Genomic DNA, 19725 nt, shown 5'->3' on the forward strand with positions numbered 1-19725 from the left:
CACTTCTGAAAGGTTGCTGACCCCTGCACTAGTGTTGCCGGCACAGAGTGCCCGAGGAAAGCAACAGCGGGGTTCGTTGCCCGGTGTGCTTCGCGCCAATGAACACACCAGGGTGGAGAAGCAATCAAAGTTTATTTGAGATCTCAAAGCGGTGCAAGGAGACTGGCACGTCTCAGATCAAGCACACCATCATAAGCAGCTTTTCTCTTTTTATACATTTTGCAGCTAAGCTCTTTCCTTCTCCCACCCCTTCCCCCTTTCCCCCCCTCTTCCTCCTATAATAGTTACATTAAGCAAGTGTCAATTACATTTAAGCAGTTAAATCATCTTGGCAGCTATAAGTCCAGCTTGTTAGTAACTTCTCTTTGAATTATTATCTTGTCCCTTTCCTTTGATTTGTTATCTTGCCTTTCAGCCAGAAGTATGCAGGCCTCATTATTACCGCTTGGTACCGGTATGAGCGGTGCTGCACCCGATAACTGGCTGTTACACATTCCAATTTCTGCATCTGGCTTTTGAGGTCGATTAGAGTTTAAACATGGAAGGACTTTGGTTCATTTAGGCCTAGTGCAGGAAGGCTTCATCGACACTCGTGGTCTTCCACCCTCCTGAGTTACCTAGGGTTATGCCTAATGACACCAACACTAGGACAAGGCACTTTATCTCTCTGTCTCCATTCCTTTATACCCAAAATTGGGGTAATGCCACTGACCTCCTTTGTAAAGTGCTTTGAGATCTACTAACCGAAAGGTGGTTATTATTGGCACAGTGAGCGAGCAGGGGGGCCAAGCTCCAAGGTGCACTGGTCACTGCATGGTGCTGCAGTGTAGTTGAGCTTTGAGTGAATGGAAATTAGATGGAGAAGAAAACTGCAGCACTGCATTCCCAACCCCCAGATCCAAAGAACAACTGGGTTCGACCGTATTTGTGCCTGTGTTTTTGTTGCTTTTCCACAAACTGTTGCACAAATGGGATTTTTGTCTGCATGGCTGTTTAGGGAATGGCTGGTTTTCATAGACATTCCCATATTTGCATGCAAATAAGGGAAATTACACACCAAGATGGATACTTGCACCTGAAGCCTTCCCCTCCTGCATTTGTTTGGAAAGTTTTACTCATCTAGTCAAGAAGCAGTGACAACATCATGTGCTGATGACCAGTCACATGCTACAAAGAACATAGTTCAAGATCTAGCCAAAGTAATGGTTCATAAACAACCACTAGCAGCTAAAATGAGTGCTCATTGAAAAAGTAAAAATTTGCAGAAATCAGAGTCTGTTCATGGAAATACAGGGACTTTTAAAAAGGCTACTTCTCTCAGATAAACTCTTCACTAGGCGTGTTAACTTGGCTCTAGTCGCTCAGCCTCACGGTGTGTCAGTTTCCTCTTATTTAAAATGGTCATGCAGTGAGTTTGTGTAATGTAGCCCTTTAGGTTACTATGGAAACCGTGGCCCTGATCCTGCAATGGAGTCACCCTGTGTGGAACCGACCGTAGGACTGGGGCCCATATCTTTAAATTTCCTGAGTTTTGTGCATTTAATTTCCTAATTGTCTTGTTTTTTGAAGAGGTGAAGGAGAGAAAATCCCCAACCCAACCCCTATGTCTGATATCAGGTTCAAATAAAATTGTAACAACATTCTTGGCTGAACTGTCTGTGGGGACTGAATGTGGAACCTCTGGCTTTCAAATTAGGAGGCACTTCTGCTTTAGTTAAAGGAGCAGCTACAGTAGTTTAAGGGCAGCAGTAGCAGACATAAACCTCTCTAGAGGAAGACATAGAACCCCACTGTGTTAGCATTGGTTACAATAGTATTACATATCTTTGAATGTCTGATTTTTTAAATAAATACACAGGCATTTATTTCAGAGTGCAAGTCACCAGATAAATCACGCACAGACGCTGTGTGCTTTTTCCATGCCTTCTGACTCTTTAAAGACTATTTTTTTTCACACTTGGCAAAGCTGCAGACTACATCTGAAACTGAAAACAAAACTGGTGTTGAGCAAACAATGCAAACCCACATCTGAACAATCTGCCTAATTCTTTAAGGCCAGTGGTGCCCAAACTTTTCCTGTCACACCTCCCCACCCCACCCCTTACCAGTAATGGAATCGGTCCACAACCCCTTCCATTACTGCACAGTTGGCTCAGCAGAGGAGCTTGGGCTGAAGGTGGAGCTGGGGGAGAACTGGGGATGGGGGAGGAGCTGGCCTGGGGGTGGAGAGGGAATGAGGGCAGAGCTGGGCTGAGGGCGGAGCAGCAGAGCTGCGGCTGGGGCCTGATGGAGCTGGGCTGAGGGTGGAGTGGAGCTGCAGCTGGGGCTGGAGCTGGGCTGGGGGCAGAGCAGGGCTGAGTGGCACTCCCTCCCCAACCCCCTTAGTGGCTGGCCCACCCCCCACCACGCACCATCTCGAACATTCCTCTGAGCCCCACAGTTTTTGGGATCACTGGTTTAGGCAAATATTGAATGTTGCTTCAATAAATAGAGTTACAGAAAAAAATGAATTAAGTGATGCTGGGGCCAGCCCACTAACACAAAGAGTACCAGAGGCAGAGCTAGTGATCCTATAGGCTAGCCTGCGCTGACACCACTGTGAATTATAAAAACCCTGCGCCAGATCCTCAGCTAGTGTAATCTTCACTAATGTCAATGGACCTATGCCAGTTTACACAAGCTGAGAATGTGGCCCTGTTTCTTAGGAAATACCAGAGTCTTGGATGCAGAGGTTATGCAAGGGTAACCCCATCCCTGTTTGCCTTTATTTCTTATATATATATATTTGTATAAGAGGCCAGAATCTGGTCTTAAATACATGGGTCCACTGAAGACAATGGAACTGTTCTGGATTTACACTAGTGTATCTGCGATCAGACTCTGCCCTCAGACGATATTGCTCAGTGGGGACTGAAATGATTGTATCACTTTTTCCAAACAGGAAGAGAGACTAGCCATGGACTATACTCTGGAGGCCACCCGGCGGAAGGAGAAACTTCTGAAGACTGTTTACACGCTCCAAGTGAAATCAGACACTACACTCCAGAAGGCAAGCCCACTTCTGAGCAACCATCATGGGATGGGCATGGTGACAGAACACCAAGTCCACCAGCTGGCTGAGAAGGCCAAGATCATCTGCCATGACCTGGACAACATCAGAAACCACCTCCACTACCGACAAAATGACCTGGTTCAGCAGATCCCCAACCCTAATGGCTGCCGCTATGGCGGACCAAGCGGAATCCATTGCTCACTGGATGGCTCTATCTATGTGACTAGTGAGAATGCACCCTGGGTCCACATCCTCACTCGCTCGGGTCAGACTTTGCAGTCCTTGCCATGTGTGGTACAGGGAAGGAAAAGTGAATCCTTTTTGCCAGAAGATGTGACTGTGACTCGGGCAGGGATGGTGGCTGTAACTGACATGATGAATGGAACCATCCACATCTTCAACCATCACTCCAAATTCTCCAAAGGGGAGTGGATCAAAATCGGGAAGGTTGATTCTCCCAGGGGTATTGGAGTGGACTCCACAGGAAGGATCCTGGTAGCAGACTACACTCAGGGCAAAGTCCACAGTTTTGCTCTGGACCACACCTTCAAGATACAGAGTACCCACTCTGTCTCCAACCTGCGTGGACCCCGCTACGTCTGCTTGGCACGTGATGGTGGGTTCATTGTGAGCGAGGAATGTGGTGACGTCAAGCTCTTCAATAGCAACCATAAGCTGGTGGGCTCCCTTGGCTGCAGATATGGGCACCGGTTTGGCAACCCAGCTGGGGTCTGTGCCGACGTAGAAGGCAACATCATTGTGGCAGATGAACAGCACCGAGCAGTCCACCTGTTCCCCAAGAGCGGGTCTCCCATCTGCCTGGTGTCTAAGGGGCTGCGGAAGCCTGCAGGAGTGGCTTGTTCCAACTCTGGGCTGCTTTTAGTAGCAGACTCTGGGGATAATTGTGTCAACGTCTTTAAATACCGTGTGAGGCCCCCCTATAGTCCCGATAATCCTTGGGCGGCCAGTGACAGTCCAAACCCAACTCCTAGATAGGGCTCAACAGTTCTGCATTGAAACCATTTATTTCAGTTACTTAGGGAACCCAGTGCCCCGTGTGATTGCCTTACAGTGACATCTGCTGGCAGAGACAAGAACTGGGACCCCAGAATTCTACCTGAGTTATTTGGATTGGGTCACCTCCACTACAGTAGCTTAAGATGTGTCATGATTACTCAGAATTCCCTCTCATCCCTCCTGCACATAAATGCTATTCCCTTCCAGATGCTACTATAGCTACCTGTCATCAACACATACCAATCTCAGACTGACTGGGTCTTCACATTTATGACATCAAGGAAGATGGTGTGAATTGAGAATCAAGTCTAGGTCAGAAACAGGGTAGCATTGTCCATTGTGTGTAGTTCACAATAGCCGTCATCAGGATGGAGTTAAACATTAAAGATAACTGATTATTTGTGGGTCAGATGGTTTTGTTTGGCCTTTATGTTTTAGACAGTACACTGCACATCCCAGGGCTGGAAAAATATTCACAGAAAGCAAGGAGTTCAGAATAGAGACACTAAAAAGATTACCGTCTGAGATCACCAAATTTCTATATTGATCATGATATACACGCACACACAACCAGGACTGAGCGCCCCACATTTGTGCAGCAAGCATTCCACACACATACAATAACACACACATACACAACTGCACCATGGGGACTGAGTGTCTCACACTTTTGCAATGAGCATCACACACACACACACACACACACAACTGTCATTGACTACCCCATAGTCCTGTAGTGAATGTTGCACAGACACACTCCACAACTGGCACTGAGTGCCCTACACTTGGTAGTGAGCATTGCAAACCCCGCAGCTAGGGTTGAACCCCACACCTTTCTGTCATGCCACAATTGTCTGCCACCTTGAACAGCCAAGAGCAGGAGTCTGTGAAGCGCACACATGAACCTTATCAGCAAAGGGCAACATGCTGCAGAAGTGGTGTGGGAGGGAAGGAAGAGGGTGTCCCACCCAGGAGGGGTTGTGTGGGTTACGGTCATTTCACAGCCCTCCCCAGGCTTTGTAACTGATGCACTGGTAGCTGGAGTAAGCTGTTCAGACGCCACTCACTCCCACATCACCCAGGCCATGGTGGAGTTACACCAGGCGCTAGATTTGACTCCGTCCGGCTGATTTAAGAGAACAGCCGATGCTTCTTTCACCCCAGCTGAATCATGGAGAGGACTTTCCCTCCTGCACAGCCAGGGCACCCACCAAGCTGCCATACTTTGGATCAGATCCCAGGCCCCCTCCCAGTACAAGGACAGGATCAAAGAAGATGGGGAGATGGCCCAGGAAGAGCTAGGCAGGTAGCTAGGTGACGCAATATGGGGAGGAAGAGATTATGAATACCCCCCTCACCACATCCACATATTATTATTGTTAATCATATTTATTACAGCAATGCCTAAGGGCCATCCAATAATGGGATCCCATTGTGCTAGGCACTGCACAGTCCCTGTCCCAAAGAGCTCACCATATAACTAGACAAGACAGATCCAGGGCAGGGACGGCATAGAATACACCAGCAGCGTGAACAATGTGCTGGCAGCAAATAGCATGTTACCAGTAGTGCCATGGATTTTTTTCTGGGTGGGCTTAGATAGGAGGAGACTCACTAGAGGGAAAGGAAAGCGAAGGGAGAAGGGATATGGAAGGGAAGGGGAGCAAGGGGACAAGGTGGGGGAGAAGAGGGTAAGGGAGCAGGGGAGTGAAGCTGAGGTGATGAGGCCGTGAAGGAGAGGGAGGTTTGGAGCAAACAGCCATTCATGCAGGGCAGAGAAAGTCCACTCAGAACTGTAGCGAGTTCTCTGAGATCCCTGCTTTGGGCTGCTTCTGCTCCTACCAGCTGGAATATCTGGCTGGCTCCTCTCTGCAAGCTTTTCCCCAAAGCCACTTGAGGGGTGGGGCAAGAGGGGAGGCAACACCTGGGTCCTCGTTTCCCCCAGAGTGTGTTGGAAAGTCTCCCTTGCACAGTTCTGAATCTAGGGGAGACCTGAGGGGAGGAGGTCCTCAGTGCTTAATTTGTAATGAAAGAGGTGCCAGGGATCAAGCAATTTTTTTTTACTTTCATAACTGACGCGGCAAGCCAGAGGTGCCGGGGCTCTGAACTCCCAAGCCCAGCAGTGCTGGGGCTCTGAACTACCAAGGCCAGAGGTGCCGGGGCTCTGAACTGCCAAGCCTAGAGGTGCCAGGACTCAGCCCTGGCAAGCCCTGGCAGAAATTAAGCACTGGTGGCCCTGACTGAGCCCATTTTACCCTCTCCCCCACAATGCAGCACATGTTCTCCCTAAAAACATGTTCTCCCATCCACTCCCCAGTTACATGTTCCCCGCACCATATCCTTCCATTCCCCAGAGATCTGAACCCCAGCATAAGATCTTCCCTGTTCCCAAACACCTAGCTATTTTTCCCTTTACTCCCCAGTTATCCAAAAGCCCTGTGTATTCTCCACAGTCCCTAAGCCAGGCCAGCCTTCAGAAAGGAGTCCTGGTCTGGGGTTCCAAAAACATGATCACTTTTTGAATGCGTGTACCAGTCCAAACCAGTCTGAGGAAGTGGGGATGGGGGTGGACTATGTGTATATGAGGCAGAAGGGGTGTGAGTACATGGAAAGCTAGTTGGCCAAATTTGCCCCTGAGATAACTCCATTATCATTAATAGACTTACACCAGTGGCCCTATTCACCCACCACAAGGTGAGAGCAGCTCCCTTGAGGTCAATGGGAGTTACTCATACCTTTTTGGGGGAGGGGAAGAATGGGGCCCTAGGGCTGAAGTTGGCCCACTAGCTTTTTCAGGGATTCAGACATTGTTACACTAATTGGGTCCAGCATTTGAAGAGTTAAGCCAGGCAGCTTGTCCTTATCAGTAGGCTCAGCCTGCTGTAGCAGAGCAGTTACATTTTGAATGTATGATGTAGTGCACTCACTGCTCTCAGGTATCCCGAGGCCTAGGAAAGAAGCAGGCAAGGGGGTAAGTTCTCTCACAGCTGTACCTGCCTGAGTTTCCTCTTTGCAGGGCTTGATACACTCGTTTCAGTGGAAGTTAGAAGCCTAATACCTTTGAGGATCTCCACCCAGATGCTCAGGTGGATGTGGCTGCTAGGGCATCCCTCTCAGTTTGCTGCTCCTCTTAGTTGCTAAAATATGGGGGAAGAAGGAATCGAGAGATGCTGATAGAAAAGGAAAGAACAAGACTGGTCCAGTGTCTTGGGGCGGGATTCCACCCTACTATGCGGGAGAGACCTAGGTTTGGCACTGGGACTCCTGCTAACATGACTGGGATGGGAAGTGCTGTCGTGGCAACATGCATGACAAGCTGAGAGGAATGCACAGAGGTAGACGGGCTGGGTCACAGGACAGTGGGCTGTGCTAACAGCATTGGACACAGCAAGCAGAGCTGGTTAGAAAACTGACATTTTCCCCGCAAGAGAGATAAGACAGGTGAGGTTTTTATTGGACCAACTTCTGTTGGTGAGAGAGACAAACTTTTGAGCTTACACAGAGAGAGTACCTCTCCCACCTTGTCTCTCTAATATCCTGGGACCGACACAGCTACAACAATCCTGCATTTCCCTGCAAGAAATTTTAATGACCAATCTTCATTCTAAATGTTTTGGTTGATTGTTTTCGGTTTGAATCAACACTTTCCTGTTAAAAAATTCAGCGTTTATAAAACCATATTTTGGGTCAGGAAAACTTTATGCACAAAAAATGCTGACAGCTGTAACTGTAGGATACCTGCTCCCTAAGACAGATCTCCCTATATGCTTGCCTCCAGAACCACAATCAGCCTTATTACTGTAACAGGGTAGCCTGCCCCTTTAAGAGCCATGGAGCCTGTGGCTAGCCAGCCCTATTCAATTATCAGACCCAGCTGTTGTAAAGGCTGAGCGTGCTCAACTAGCAGGAGCTGCTGGAGGGAGATGTGCTCCTGTGGTAGGTTCTGGAGCAGGGGGGGTAGGGTGACCAGACAGCAAGTGTGAAAAATTGGGACAGGGGGTGGGGAGTTATAGGAGCCTATATAAGAAAAAGACCCAAAAATTGTGACTGTCCCTATAAAATTGGGACATTTGGTCACCCTAGTGGGGGGGTTTGAAGGGAAGGATGTATTGTTCTTTCAGCCTTGGGAGAGGCCAGGGGGGAAACTCTGGGAGCTTTATGCTAGGGTGGGCAAAGGAACTGCTCTGTTTTGCCTATTTTGTGTTTGAGTTAATAAACTGAGCCCTGCAGGAAGGGTCCGAAAGAGACTTTGGTGTGGCAGTGAGCGTGTCCTGGGCTGGGGAGATAGGCCAGCAGCCTACAAGCCTGTATCCAGGGAGCTGCTACTTTGGAGAGTTTGAGACTGTACAGATTTGGGCACTGGGAAAACATGATGTTCACATTGGAACATTTAACATCATGTTGTGTCAGCAAATCACATTTCAATGTGAAGCTGGCATGACACAGTTTTGCCAGATCCTAGCATTCAAAAGTAATGTTAGCCCCTCCATCCCCCCAAAAAACATGAGACTTGCTCTAAAATTGTGAGGTTTTTAAATACAAAAATACCTTTTGAGGGCTTTTTTTATTTGCCTTCTGGTTTTTGGGACTTCAGGGTGAAACTGAGTCACATTTTCAGGCTTTTCTCTGCAAGCATCATGGCTAGAAACTTTTTTTTTTTTAAATAAAAGGTGAGATTTGTACAGTTTTATAGATTATAAGGCCAGAAGGGACAACTGTGATTTCCTAGTTTGATCTCATAAAACAGGCCAGAGGACTTCCTTGAATTAATTCCTGTTTGAGCTAAGGCAGATCTTTTAAAAAAACATCCAGTCTTGATTTAAAAATTGCCAGTGATGGAGAATCCACTGTGACCTTTGGTGGTTAATTACTCTTACCTAAAAATTTGCACTTTCTTTCTAGTCTGAATTTGTCTAGCCTCAGTGTCCAGTCATTGGACCTTGTTATACCTTTGTCTACAAGACTGGAGTGTCAGATATTTGTTCTCCATGAAGGTAATTAAGCTGTGATCAAGTCACCTCTTAACCTTCTCTGTGTTGAGCTCCATGAGTCTATAATCAAGGACCCCAACTTATTATTTTAAAGCCAAGCTCTTGACTTTTGTGGCCTGACTCACAGTTTATGGTCATTGGGGGTGAGTGATGCTGGTGTCATCAGGCCTCTGGCACCTTCCCTTTGGCTGGGTGCCCACAGGCACCCCGGCCAGGGATAATGTATCTGTTGCCTATAGAGGGGCTTTGGGGGGTGAAAGATGGCCCTGGGAGCAGAAGTGAAGTGCTGCAGAGTGCCTGCTCCCCTTGCCAAGGCATCATGAGTGGGAGGGAGTGGAAGCTGCTGGCCCTATATTAACCTCACACTCCCACCCCACTCACAGCTCAGGCCCCTCCTTCTATTCAGGGGAGCCGGGGTCGGGCACCGTATGCCTGGGGAGCTGGATAGCTCCCCCCCCCGCCCCACTGTGAGAAGGGTGGAGCGCTGCAGGCTGCGGAATCTTAGAGCCACGGCTTCCGGTGCCTGCCCGGGACGCATTGGGGACCGGAAGGCACGGAGTCCTCCGAGCGGCAGACCGCGTCTCCTAGCAACTCGCCAACAACACCCGGAAGTGGCTTGAATGTCACGAGGGTCCGGCCCGCTGTCTGTTTGACTGGGGTAGGAGAGGGTCACTCCCTGCGGTGGGGGGCGGAGGAGGTACTTTTGGTGGGTGAAGGCGTGGACTGCAGGGAGGGGGGCTCGGGTGGAGACTGGGAGGAAGTCATGGTGGCGAGGCTGCAAGGGAAGGAGCAGGAGAGGTCACAGTAGGGAATTATGAGAGGGAGGGAGTACGCTGGGGGATTGTGGGGGGTCAGGCTGGGGCAATGTGAGAGGGAGGTGTCACACTGGGGGATTGTGGGAGAAGGCAGTGGGGGGGTCACGCGGGGCAATATGAGAGGGAGGGGGCAGTGGGGGGGTCACGCTGGGGGAATGTGAGAGGGAGGGGCAGGCTGGGGGATTGTGCAGGAGGGGTCATGCTGGGAAGAGGTCACGCTAGAGGATTGGGGGCAGTGGGGAGAGGTGGTGTTGTGAGGGCAGGCAAAGGGTGGCACTGTGTGGTGTGAACTATGGAGAGAAGTAGGGTGGGCTCACAGTGATGGTGGGGGCTGCAAGAGACAGTACAGTAACTCCTCACTTAACGTTGTAATTATGTTCCTGAAAAATGAAACTTTAAGTGAAACGATGTTGAACAAATCCAATTTTCCCATAAGATTTAATGTAAATGTGGGGGGTTAGGTTCCAAGGAAAAAATTTTGGGGCAGACAAAAGGCATTATATACTGTACTGTACTGTGGTTGGGACGTGCCCCTGGATTACCCCACACAGGCACAGCCCGCTGCAGGTAAGGGCGCTAGGAAGCACCTTCGCAGCAGCAGCGGCAGCTTCTCCGAGAAGAACAGGCGCCGACTTTGCTGGGAATGCTCCAGGTCCGCCTCTTCCTGTCCCCGCTCCACTCCAGGCCCACCTCTTCCTACCCCCACTCCACCTCCTCTCTGGAGCACGCCGCATCCCCGCTCCTTCCCCCTCACCCTCAAAGTCCTAAGCACCGCCAAACAGCTGTTTGGCGGCGCTTAGGACTTTCTGGGAGGGAGGGGGAGGAACGGAGACGCGGCGCTTCCCCGCTCATCCCCCTCCCTCCCAGCGCTTCATGCTTAGGATTTTCTGGGAGGGAGGGGGAGGAGTGGAGACGTGGCGCTTCCCCTCTCATCCCCCTCCCTCTCTCCCTCCCAGCGTTTCCCTGCCGCCAAACAGCTGTTTGGGGGGTGCGGGGAGAGATGGAGAAGAGGAATTTGTGCAATGCTCCCTTGTAAAGTCGCTGCTCTTCCACAGAATCTTACAAGAGGTGGGCAGAGCAGGCAGCCAAATGACGTTATAAGGGAGCATTGCACAACTTTAAATGAGCATGTTCCCTAATTGATCAGAAACGTAACTTTGAAACAACGTTAAGCGGGAGGACGTTAAGTGAGGAGTTACAGTATGTGGAGTATATTGGTTGGGGAAGGGTTATTGTAATCTGCTCACCTCTGTTTCATTGCTCTGATGAAGGGCATGTCTCTCTCTCAGGTCCTTGCACTGTATCCTCCATTCCCTGATGCTGGCAGCTCCCCAGTATGCTCTGGCTACCCGGATGGGATCAGAGACACTGAGCACCCACAGTCAGGCACCTTCATCCCCTGTGCTTCAGTCCTTTCTTAATCTGCACAGATCCCAGGGTCTGGTGCTTCCCCTACCTTTGGCAAGCTAAAGCCATCTGAGCTTGTGACAAGAACCCATTAAAACAAAGGGGCTGAAATGCGCCCTAAGTGATTTCCTCACCAGAATGAAATACTCTGGCAAGAGCCATGCAGTACATATATAGCCATGAAGGAGTTAAAATGAAGCCCAGTGAGTGAGCCTACTTATTTCTGCCAGCCTGAAGGAAATTGCAGTGTACACCAGTTCTGTGCTTGTACATATTCCTCCTCCAGGCTGGCACTCTGCTTTAGATGCTAGCTAGAGAGTTTCCTCTGCCAATGGCTCCACAGCTTGTATGCCAGTTCTGGAGGCAGAGAACTCTCCTGCCCATTGTAAGCTAGGAGGCAGCTTGGTGGCAGCCAGCTCACAGAGCAGTATTTGAACAAGGATCTCTCTTGCGGGGTTGGAAGTGGGGTTTGTGCTCTTGTATGGTTCTAGCCTGGCACCCCTGTGGACTGAAGTTCTTGTATTCATCTCCAGAGTGGGTACAATCTGCCAATGTTTCTCGCTCCTGTCCTGGACAAACCATGTCTAGGGATGAGAAGGGAGTTCAGGCTCATTCGGTCTTTGGCCTCTCAACTGAGAGAGATGACAAGATGGTTAAGTGATGCCAGTTGTTGAGGTGATTTTGTGATGTGGATAGAAGTAATGCTAGGGAGGCAGAAGGAGGTCACAACATATTTCTTAGAGGCAACTGAACATCCAATGACAGTAGCAGCTTTCACTCACTTCCAACCAGTACTGGATTTGAGCTGGCAACACTGTAATGCTCTATGTCCATTACCAGTACTCTGACCCAGCCAGTCCTCTGGGAATGCTTTCTCTGAAGCTTAGATCCCTTAGGAAAGAGTCAGATTTGAAAAGCAGAAAATGATACCTTAAAATATCAAGGTTTTTAATGAGTTGAGTATGAATTATAGAATCAGTACTTTAACTTTTGTTTATTTTTATATTAATGCATTTATTATATGGTGTCCCCACATTTTCCATTTCCAGTATTCCAAAGATTTTCATAGTGGCAATGTATAACTGCATTGGAAAAGTTTGGGGGCTGGGGGAAGGTGGGGACACCTGAGTAGCAGGCATCTATGAGGGAGCGATAGGCAGTTTGGGACTTTGGTAAAATAAGTACATTTGGGGGATGTTTCTGCTAAAATGATCAGCAATGAAATATTAGGTCAGGGGTGGCCAACTTGAGCCTGAGAAGGAGCCAGAATTTACCAATGTACATTGCCATAGAGCCACAGTAATATGTCAGCAGCCCCCATATCAGCTCACCCACCCCACTCCCAGCGCCTCCCACCCACCGGCTGCCCCACCAATCAGCGTCTCCTCCTCCCTCCCTGCACCTCCTGATCAGCTGTTTCATGGCATGCAGGAGGCTCTGTGGGGGAGGAGTGAGGGCACTGCAGGCTGAGGGGAGGAGGCGGGAAGGGGTGGAGTGGGAGCGCCAGGTCTCTGTTCCTCCCCCTCCCTCCCAGAAAGTCCTAAGTGCAGAGCCAGGGGTTGAGCAGTGAGCACCCCCTGGCACATTGGAAAGTTGGCACCTGTAGCTCCAGCCCCAGAGTTGGTGTATATACAAGGAGCCGCATATTAACTTCTGAAGAGCCGCATGTGGCTCCGGAGCCACAGGTTGGCCACCCCGTACTAGGTTGTGGTGACATTTAAAATCTTTAGTTTTCAGATATAACCTATTGAAATGAATGAGGCAGTTTACACTGCAAGTCACTGGCAGAGTTGGAAATAAGCCCAGGTCTCATGAGTTTCCAGGTTGCTTCCCTGATTACCAAAATATGTTGTAGTAACGTATTAACATGATACAATTTATTTTCCTGCTGTAGAGATATTACATGTCCCCTTAAAAGTAATATCTGAGCTCCCTCTGCTCGATTTCCAGCAGTTAACAAACACACACATTCAGAGCTGTGTTGTTATTTATACTGATGCACAATTAAGGTAGTAAATAACTCCAGGTTAATTCTGGGGGGCAGGAGGAGAGAGGAGAGAAATACAATCAATGTTTCCCAAATAGAGAAGGGAAAAATAGAGACATTTTACCTTCATTCTTCTTAGTGGGGGTTATAAAAAGTTGAGAACAAAATGAATGCTAAAGCTACATGAAACAGCAATCTGTTTCTAAAATGATGGTTGAATTGGCAAGGAGGGAGAGTAGCAGAGGACACTGGAAATCTCTTGCTATAATAGCACTTTTAAAACTGCTGACACTACCTGGAAAATTTAAAAATAGAAATTCAGCTTTAAAGGTACACTGGCAGGATAAGTGTCACCATTTGAAGAAAAAAAAAAATATATATATATATCCCTACCTATGCCATGTTACTAAAAATACCTTAGACTGTTAAAACGGAAACATCTACAATCTTATTCACCTTTCACTAATAATTATTTGAGGTTCTTCTAAAATCCCACTTCCTCAAAGGCTCCACATAGCAGAAATTATCCCTCTGGCCCAGGAGGGAAGGATGTAACTCCCTCTGTGGCCTGTGAATGCTGCTCTTGCAGTCGGCCCGAGGGGACTGTCAGACAGCAAGGCAAGGAGCTCACTCCCCTCAGGAGCTAAGGGGACTGTCTGCTCTTAGCAACATTCAGAGTTCTGCACCTATGTTGCTACACTAAAAATCCCAAAAAACACTCATATGCACCCTGTTCAATGCAGGTATTGAGATGGCCTCAGCTGTTGTGAAATGACGGGGAAAATTCAGACCCGGGAGATATTTGCCTTTGATAGCAGCAATTGTGGTGCTTGCCCCACTGCCAACACATGCCAAGAAAACTTCACCTTTCCGCCTCAAGGGGCTGAAAGGAATTCATCCATGAGCAGTCAGTTCCTACCATTGCATTTGGCAGGCTGGGGGTTATGTGACTTGTCAAGTGACTTGACTTAATTGTTCCCCACCACCCTCCCCATCACAGACAAGTGTATCTTTTCATAGCAAATTGCCAGGTGCATAGATTCAGTAGATCAGTTAAACTTTATTAAATAGAGAGAAAAACACACACACCAGGGACTTCCCTGTTCTATGTACTCTCAACATGTTATAAATATACTGTGTATTTCTCTTTCCAATTGACTGCTCCCATCACAAAGATGCCAGCCTGAGGGATTCATGGAGTTTTCACATCCCTAGCACAGCACTGAAGGACAGAAAAGGACAACAGTCACCGGATGCTGATTATTCTGAGGAAGCACCCTCCTTAATGCAATTATATTTCTATTAGATGAATCAGCATTATGTAAAGAGACATTGTCAGCTAGTTCAAGGCTCAAAATGTATTTATTTATTGTTAAGGTGATTTATAAAACCATAGAAATGTGTTCTCCCTGAATTGGGGGGAAAAAACTACTTTAGATTGCAGGGTGGTCAGGGACTGCTGGCAAAACAGGGATAATAAGTGAATATAATATTTGCCCTTCTTTAGGACCTTCTATCAAAGGAATTAAATCAGACTTTAATCAGTTAAGCCTTCCAATCCTCTTGTGAAGTAGATCAACAGTTATCATTTTACAGGTGGAGAAGCTGGGACACAGAGAAGTTAAGTGACATGATCAAAGTTACACAGTGAGTCTGTGGCAGAGCATATCTCCCGCTCCAATGATATAAGTGAGGATATAAGTCCTCTTGTTTCAGGGCATAAGTCAACTTCTAATTGAAGGAGTTAGGGAGAAACATTACCCTATCGGCAGGTTATTATACAACTTTCCATGTCAAGGTTTCTGCTCCTTTCTCTGGGCCACGTACTGCTGGCTGCTGTCAGAGACAAGATACTGGACTAGATGGACCCTTGGTTGGAGCCTGTCCAGCAATTTGCATGGATTTTAGTGCAGAGTTATGAGAGATGATTCCAACACTCGCAAAATGCCCTTGTGTCGGAAGCTCCACTACAAGGTCATTTGAAGAGCTTGTGTTTATCAGAAATGTGCCAAGTCCCTCTTTCACCTATTATTTTAAATGCCACTTGGCTAATAGCACCAATGTCAGCTTCTTAATCTAAGATGCAGAGGCAGTTCTCAGCTCGCTCTTGAATTTGGTGTTTTGGAACTTTACTGGATCTCCTCAGCAATGGCTTTCATTAAGCTCAGGTTTTTTTTCTTTGCCTTTACCCACAGTCTCTTAAGTTTTATTTTTGTATTTATTGGCAGGTATTACGTTCTTCCGGGATTGCTGTCATGGTTCTTAAGGTCTTCTTCCCCTCTTGCTGTGCCACAGCAGAAAGTGGCCTTTTGATTGGCCGTTGGATCCCAGAACAGAACTCTGCTGTTGTCCTTGCTGTGGTCCACTTCCCTTTTATTCCTGGCCAGGTGAAGCAATATCTCTCTGAAGTCCAGCGGGTGACTCAGATCAATATGTGTGTGCTGGGCTCATGGAGTAACAGCAAACAGGAGAAGGAAGAGGTCCTGGACAAGTTCCTGGAAGATCTCAGCACAATCTTTTCCCATGAGCCCTGGATACAGCTCAGCAAAGAGAGAGACAGCAAGTTTTGGAGCTGCTGTATCTTTCAGAAATACCCCAGCAGCCCCAAGGAAGATGAATTCATCTTAGTATATTATGACCAGCGCAAAGTAATGCTTTCACAGCTGCATCCCACCGACAACCTGACCACATCTGCTGACCATAAGGGAAATGATGCCTCAAAACTAGGTGCTGTGTTTGACACCGTTGCAAAGAGCAAGGTACTGTTCATGACAGACAGATACGATGATGGGCCCATCAAGCTGACTCACTGGCAGTCAGAAGGAGTGGAAGCCAGTATAATCGTGGAACTGATGAAGCAGGCTTCTGTGCCTGTGTGTATGCTGCTGACATTCCTGCTTTCACTTGTCTCCAGTGTCTGTAAAAGCAGGTATGTGATGCAAGATGGGGCAGCTTGTGTGCTACATTGAAACGTAGTCCAACCCAGTAGGGCACAAGTTTCCTGCTCAATCCCAGCAAGCAATGTGCATTGTGTTAAAATATCTCCGCCTAGGTGGGGGTGAGACAGTCTGAGTGGCCATCAGGGACCTGTTAGCCAACTCAGAGTCAATTTCCCCACAATGAGTAAAGACCATACTGTATCTGTCTCAAAACAGCAATTCCAACCCTGAGGAGCTGCTACTGATAGTAGCCCTATCCTATTTAAGTGGGAGGGCAGGGACCTGCTGTCTGTGATAGTCTCCCTAACACCCATGGGCCAGCCCAGTACAAGTTAATGCTGAATGAATGATTAGCCTGTGTTGGGTGGGATTTGAGCTGGTACTGATGCAAGGTAAAATGTTGCCATATAGATAGTAACAGTTCCCTCAAACTCCAGGAGGTTTCTGGGGGAGCTGTGAGGTTTTGCAAGCTGAACTTCTTCCCTTTTTCACTGGGGGAAAACCCTCTGCCTCAGCTTCATGAGTTGAACCATGGGTTCTTCCAGCCACTGCTTGAATGACAGGATGATGCAAAGAGAGCTAACAGTTCGGTGTTTCACCCCAGTAGCTCTGTAGCCAGGATGCCCTAATCTCTGTTTGCTGTGAAGTGCCTCTGTAGCTGAGGAACACTGAAATGTTGGCAAACTGGGCATCTAATTCCAACTTTTGACATCAAATGGCACGGCTGCAGCCCTGGGACTGGATAGCAGGAGGTTAATAGGAGCACACTGGATCAAATACATCCTTGCTGGAACTTTGTTAATTTTACTTACCTCATGTACTGAAATGGAGTTTCACCAGGATGAATATGATGCCTCCAGTGTAACATCCTGCAAGTGCTGGCACCAAAGGGGAAATCTGAACAGACCTGAAGGAAAAAAGCTCTTGTATATAAAGCTTAGTACCACAGCTGGGAAAGCCGTCTAGTGAGATTGTGTTGTGTTGCCAAAAAGGGGATTGGTGTTCAGTGTTCAAGCTGGAAGAGGACAGTTTGATTAATCAGATTTGGATAACAGATACTAAAGCATTCATGGACAAATCTTTTCAAGTATAGCCTCAAGCTATGGGGAATGGAATCTTTTAACAGGTTTCCAATTGTGTAATACTGTCATGAAAAATCACGGTGAACCATTTCATACAGAATGGTTTGTTGGATTTTTCTACTAGATGTGTAAAGCTGAAACTATTATAATTTTTTCTAATTATCTGTTAAAGTCATTTTAGGGTCAAACTCAGACTTGGTGTAAGTAGATGGAACTCCATTGGCTCCAATGGAATTTCACTATTGGCGTGGCTCTGAATTTGGCCCCTTGATTATACTCATGGAATCATTATCTAGTTGGGTAGAGCACTCAACTGGGAATCGTGTTCCAAGTTCTTTTTCCAGCTCTCCAATGATTCACTGTGTGGCCCTGGAAAAATCACTTTGTCTCTCTCTGCCTCAGTTTCATTATCTGTAAAATGGGCAGAACACCTATCTAGCAACGGTATTTGAAGGTATTAGGCTGGAACTTAAGAAATTTGGGTTCAGTTCTTGGTTCTGCCACAAACTTCCTGTATGACCTTTACATATCACTACTCCTTGGGAAATTCTGCGCCACTGTGCATGCGCAGAATGTATGTCCCCCGCAGATTTATTTGCTTCCCCGCAGAAAAATGACTTTCTGATGGGAAGCAAAAGGAAGCCACAAGAGCGGTCATGTGACACCCCCCACCGCCCCCCAGCAATATGTTTCAGGTGTCTGGAGCAGCCAGTAGAGAGGTAAATCACTGTGTGGCGGGAGGCTGGACTGGGGAAGCCCTGGCTGGTGTCTCCTACCCTGTGCCGAGCTCAGCTGCTAGTCCCAGCTGGGCTGGGGAGGACGGGACTTCCTCTTCCCCTGCACGGCATCCGGAGCTGTGTCAGACCCACCCCCAGATTTCTCCCCGAGCTGTAAGAAGCTCTGCAAACTCTTCCTCCCACCCCAGCCCCCCCGTGCTTTCTGCATCCATTGCTCCTCAGCTGCAGGGGGAGGGATCTCTGTACAGGGAGCTGCTCTCACATCCGCCCAATCCCCGTGCATCCAGACCCCCCCCCCATACCCAGACCCTCCCGCTAAGCCTCATCCCCCCCCCCCCCTTGCACTCAGAACCTCCCTAATGAGCCCCACTCTCCCTGCACTTGGACCACCCTGACGAGCCACCCGGATCCCCACCATACCAAGCCTCAACCAGTTGCACCTGGATCCCCACCCCACTGAGTCCCACTCCCCCAGCATCTGGACCCCACCACTGAGCCCCCCACACCCAGACCCCTCCCATGCTCTATCCCCCCACCACACCCAGACACCCCTTCTGCTGAGCCCCAACTACCTTCACCTGGACCCCCCTGCAGAGTCCCATTACTATTGCACCCAGAAACCCCCAATAAGCCCCCGTGTGTCCAGATCTCCCCCCGCACCTGGATCCCCTACTGAGCCGCCCACACCCAGATTGCCCCACACAGAACCTTTTCAACCCACACCTGGATCCCCCCACATTAAGCCCCTCCACACTTGGATCCTGCCTTGCTGAGCCTGTCTGACCACACCTGGTGCACCTGGCACAGAGGGGCAGGGCTCTGGGGTGTTTCTGGTGCAGGCCCGGTCCTTGCACTGTGTCAGGGTTGGGTGCAGCCTCACCACTGAGTCCGTGACCCCGGGGAAAGCTGCACAGTGATCTCCCACCTCTGTGCAGCCAGTGGCCTGTGTTCCCCAGTGCCATGCTGGAGCCTCCACGTTTATTTGACAAATAAAATGTGCAGAATTTTAAAATATTGTGTGCAGATTTGTAAAAAATTTTGGCGCACATTGCCCTCAGGAGTAATATCACTTAATCTCACCGGGCATCTCATTGCTTAAGGCTCCTTTGTGTCAGCCTACTTGGTGCAAGGGTCACAGGGCAATTGTAAGGCTTCTCCCCCTTCCCCCTCCCCCCCCCCCCGCCATGGAATACTTCCAGTCCTGGGCGGGGGGCATCTATATCTGGCATAGAACTGGCTCCACCAGGTCTGTGCTGCCTCCAGTCGCTGAGGGCATTCCAGGGTTTGGAGCAGGGGCAGGAAGGAAGAGGGAGGACCTGCAGCCTGGTGATTCTGCGTCTCTACGAAGCCTCCTAAGAACCATTGAAGTCTGCCCCTCCAGCCCTTGCAGAGAGGAAGGTGGTGGTGGTGGTTCAGATTTTGTACAATTTGACTTCAGAGAAGCTGGATATGGCAGTGACTTTTGGCAGTCACTATTGTCCCTGGGGTAATTCTTTTTGATAATCCCTGTCGTGATAGAATTGTATTTGGTGAAGACATATGTGGTGTCCTCTCTGCCTGAGCTGCTGCAAGTGTACCTCACTGAGGTTGAAAGGTGCTTGGGGAGCTTCAGTCTGCACTTTACATATTGGATGCTAGTTCCTTCCAGCCTGTTAAAATCAAACCATGAGGTGATGAGTCTGTTATTGAAGGTGTTGT

At 48.5% G+C, this 19725-nt stretch overlaps 1 protein-coding gene across 1 annotated transcript in view; it reads left to right on the forward strand.

The window, feature by feature from the left end:
- Positions 1–15500: 15500 nt before the first annotated feature.
- Positions 15501–19725, forward strand: part of PIGQ (phosphatidylinositol glycan anchor biosynthesis class Q) — a 41309-nt gene continuing 37084 nt past the window's right edge. Inside the window, exon 1 of the mRNA XM_065412338.1 lies at positions 15501–16198. Coding sequence (XP_065268410.1) covers positions 15525–16198 — 674 coding nt within the window. The 5' untranslated portion in view covers positions 15501–15524. The remainder of the gene's footprint in view (positions 16199–19725) is intronic.

This window comes from Emys orbicularis, chromosome 10 (genome assembly GCF_028017835.1).
Source record: "Emys orbicularis isolate rEmyOrb1 chromosome 10, rEmyOrb1.hap1, whole genome shotgun sequence".
Classification (NCBI taxonomy): Eukaryota; Metazoa; Chordata; order Testudines; family Emydidae; genus Emys; species Emys orbicularis.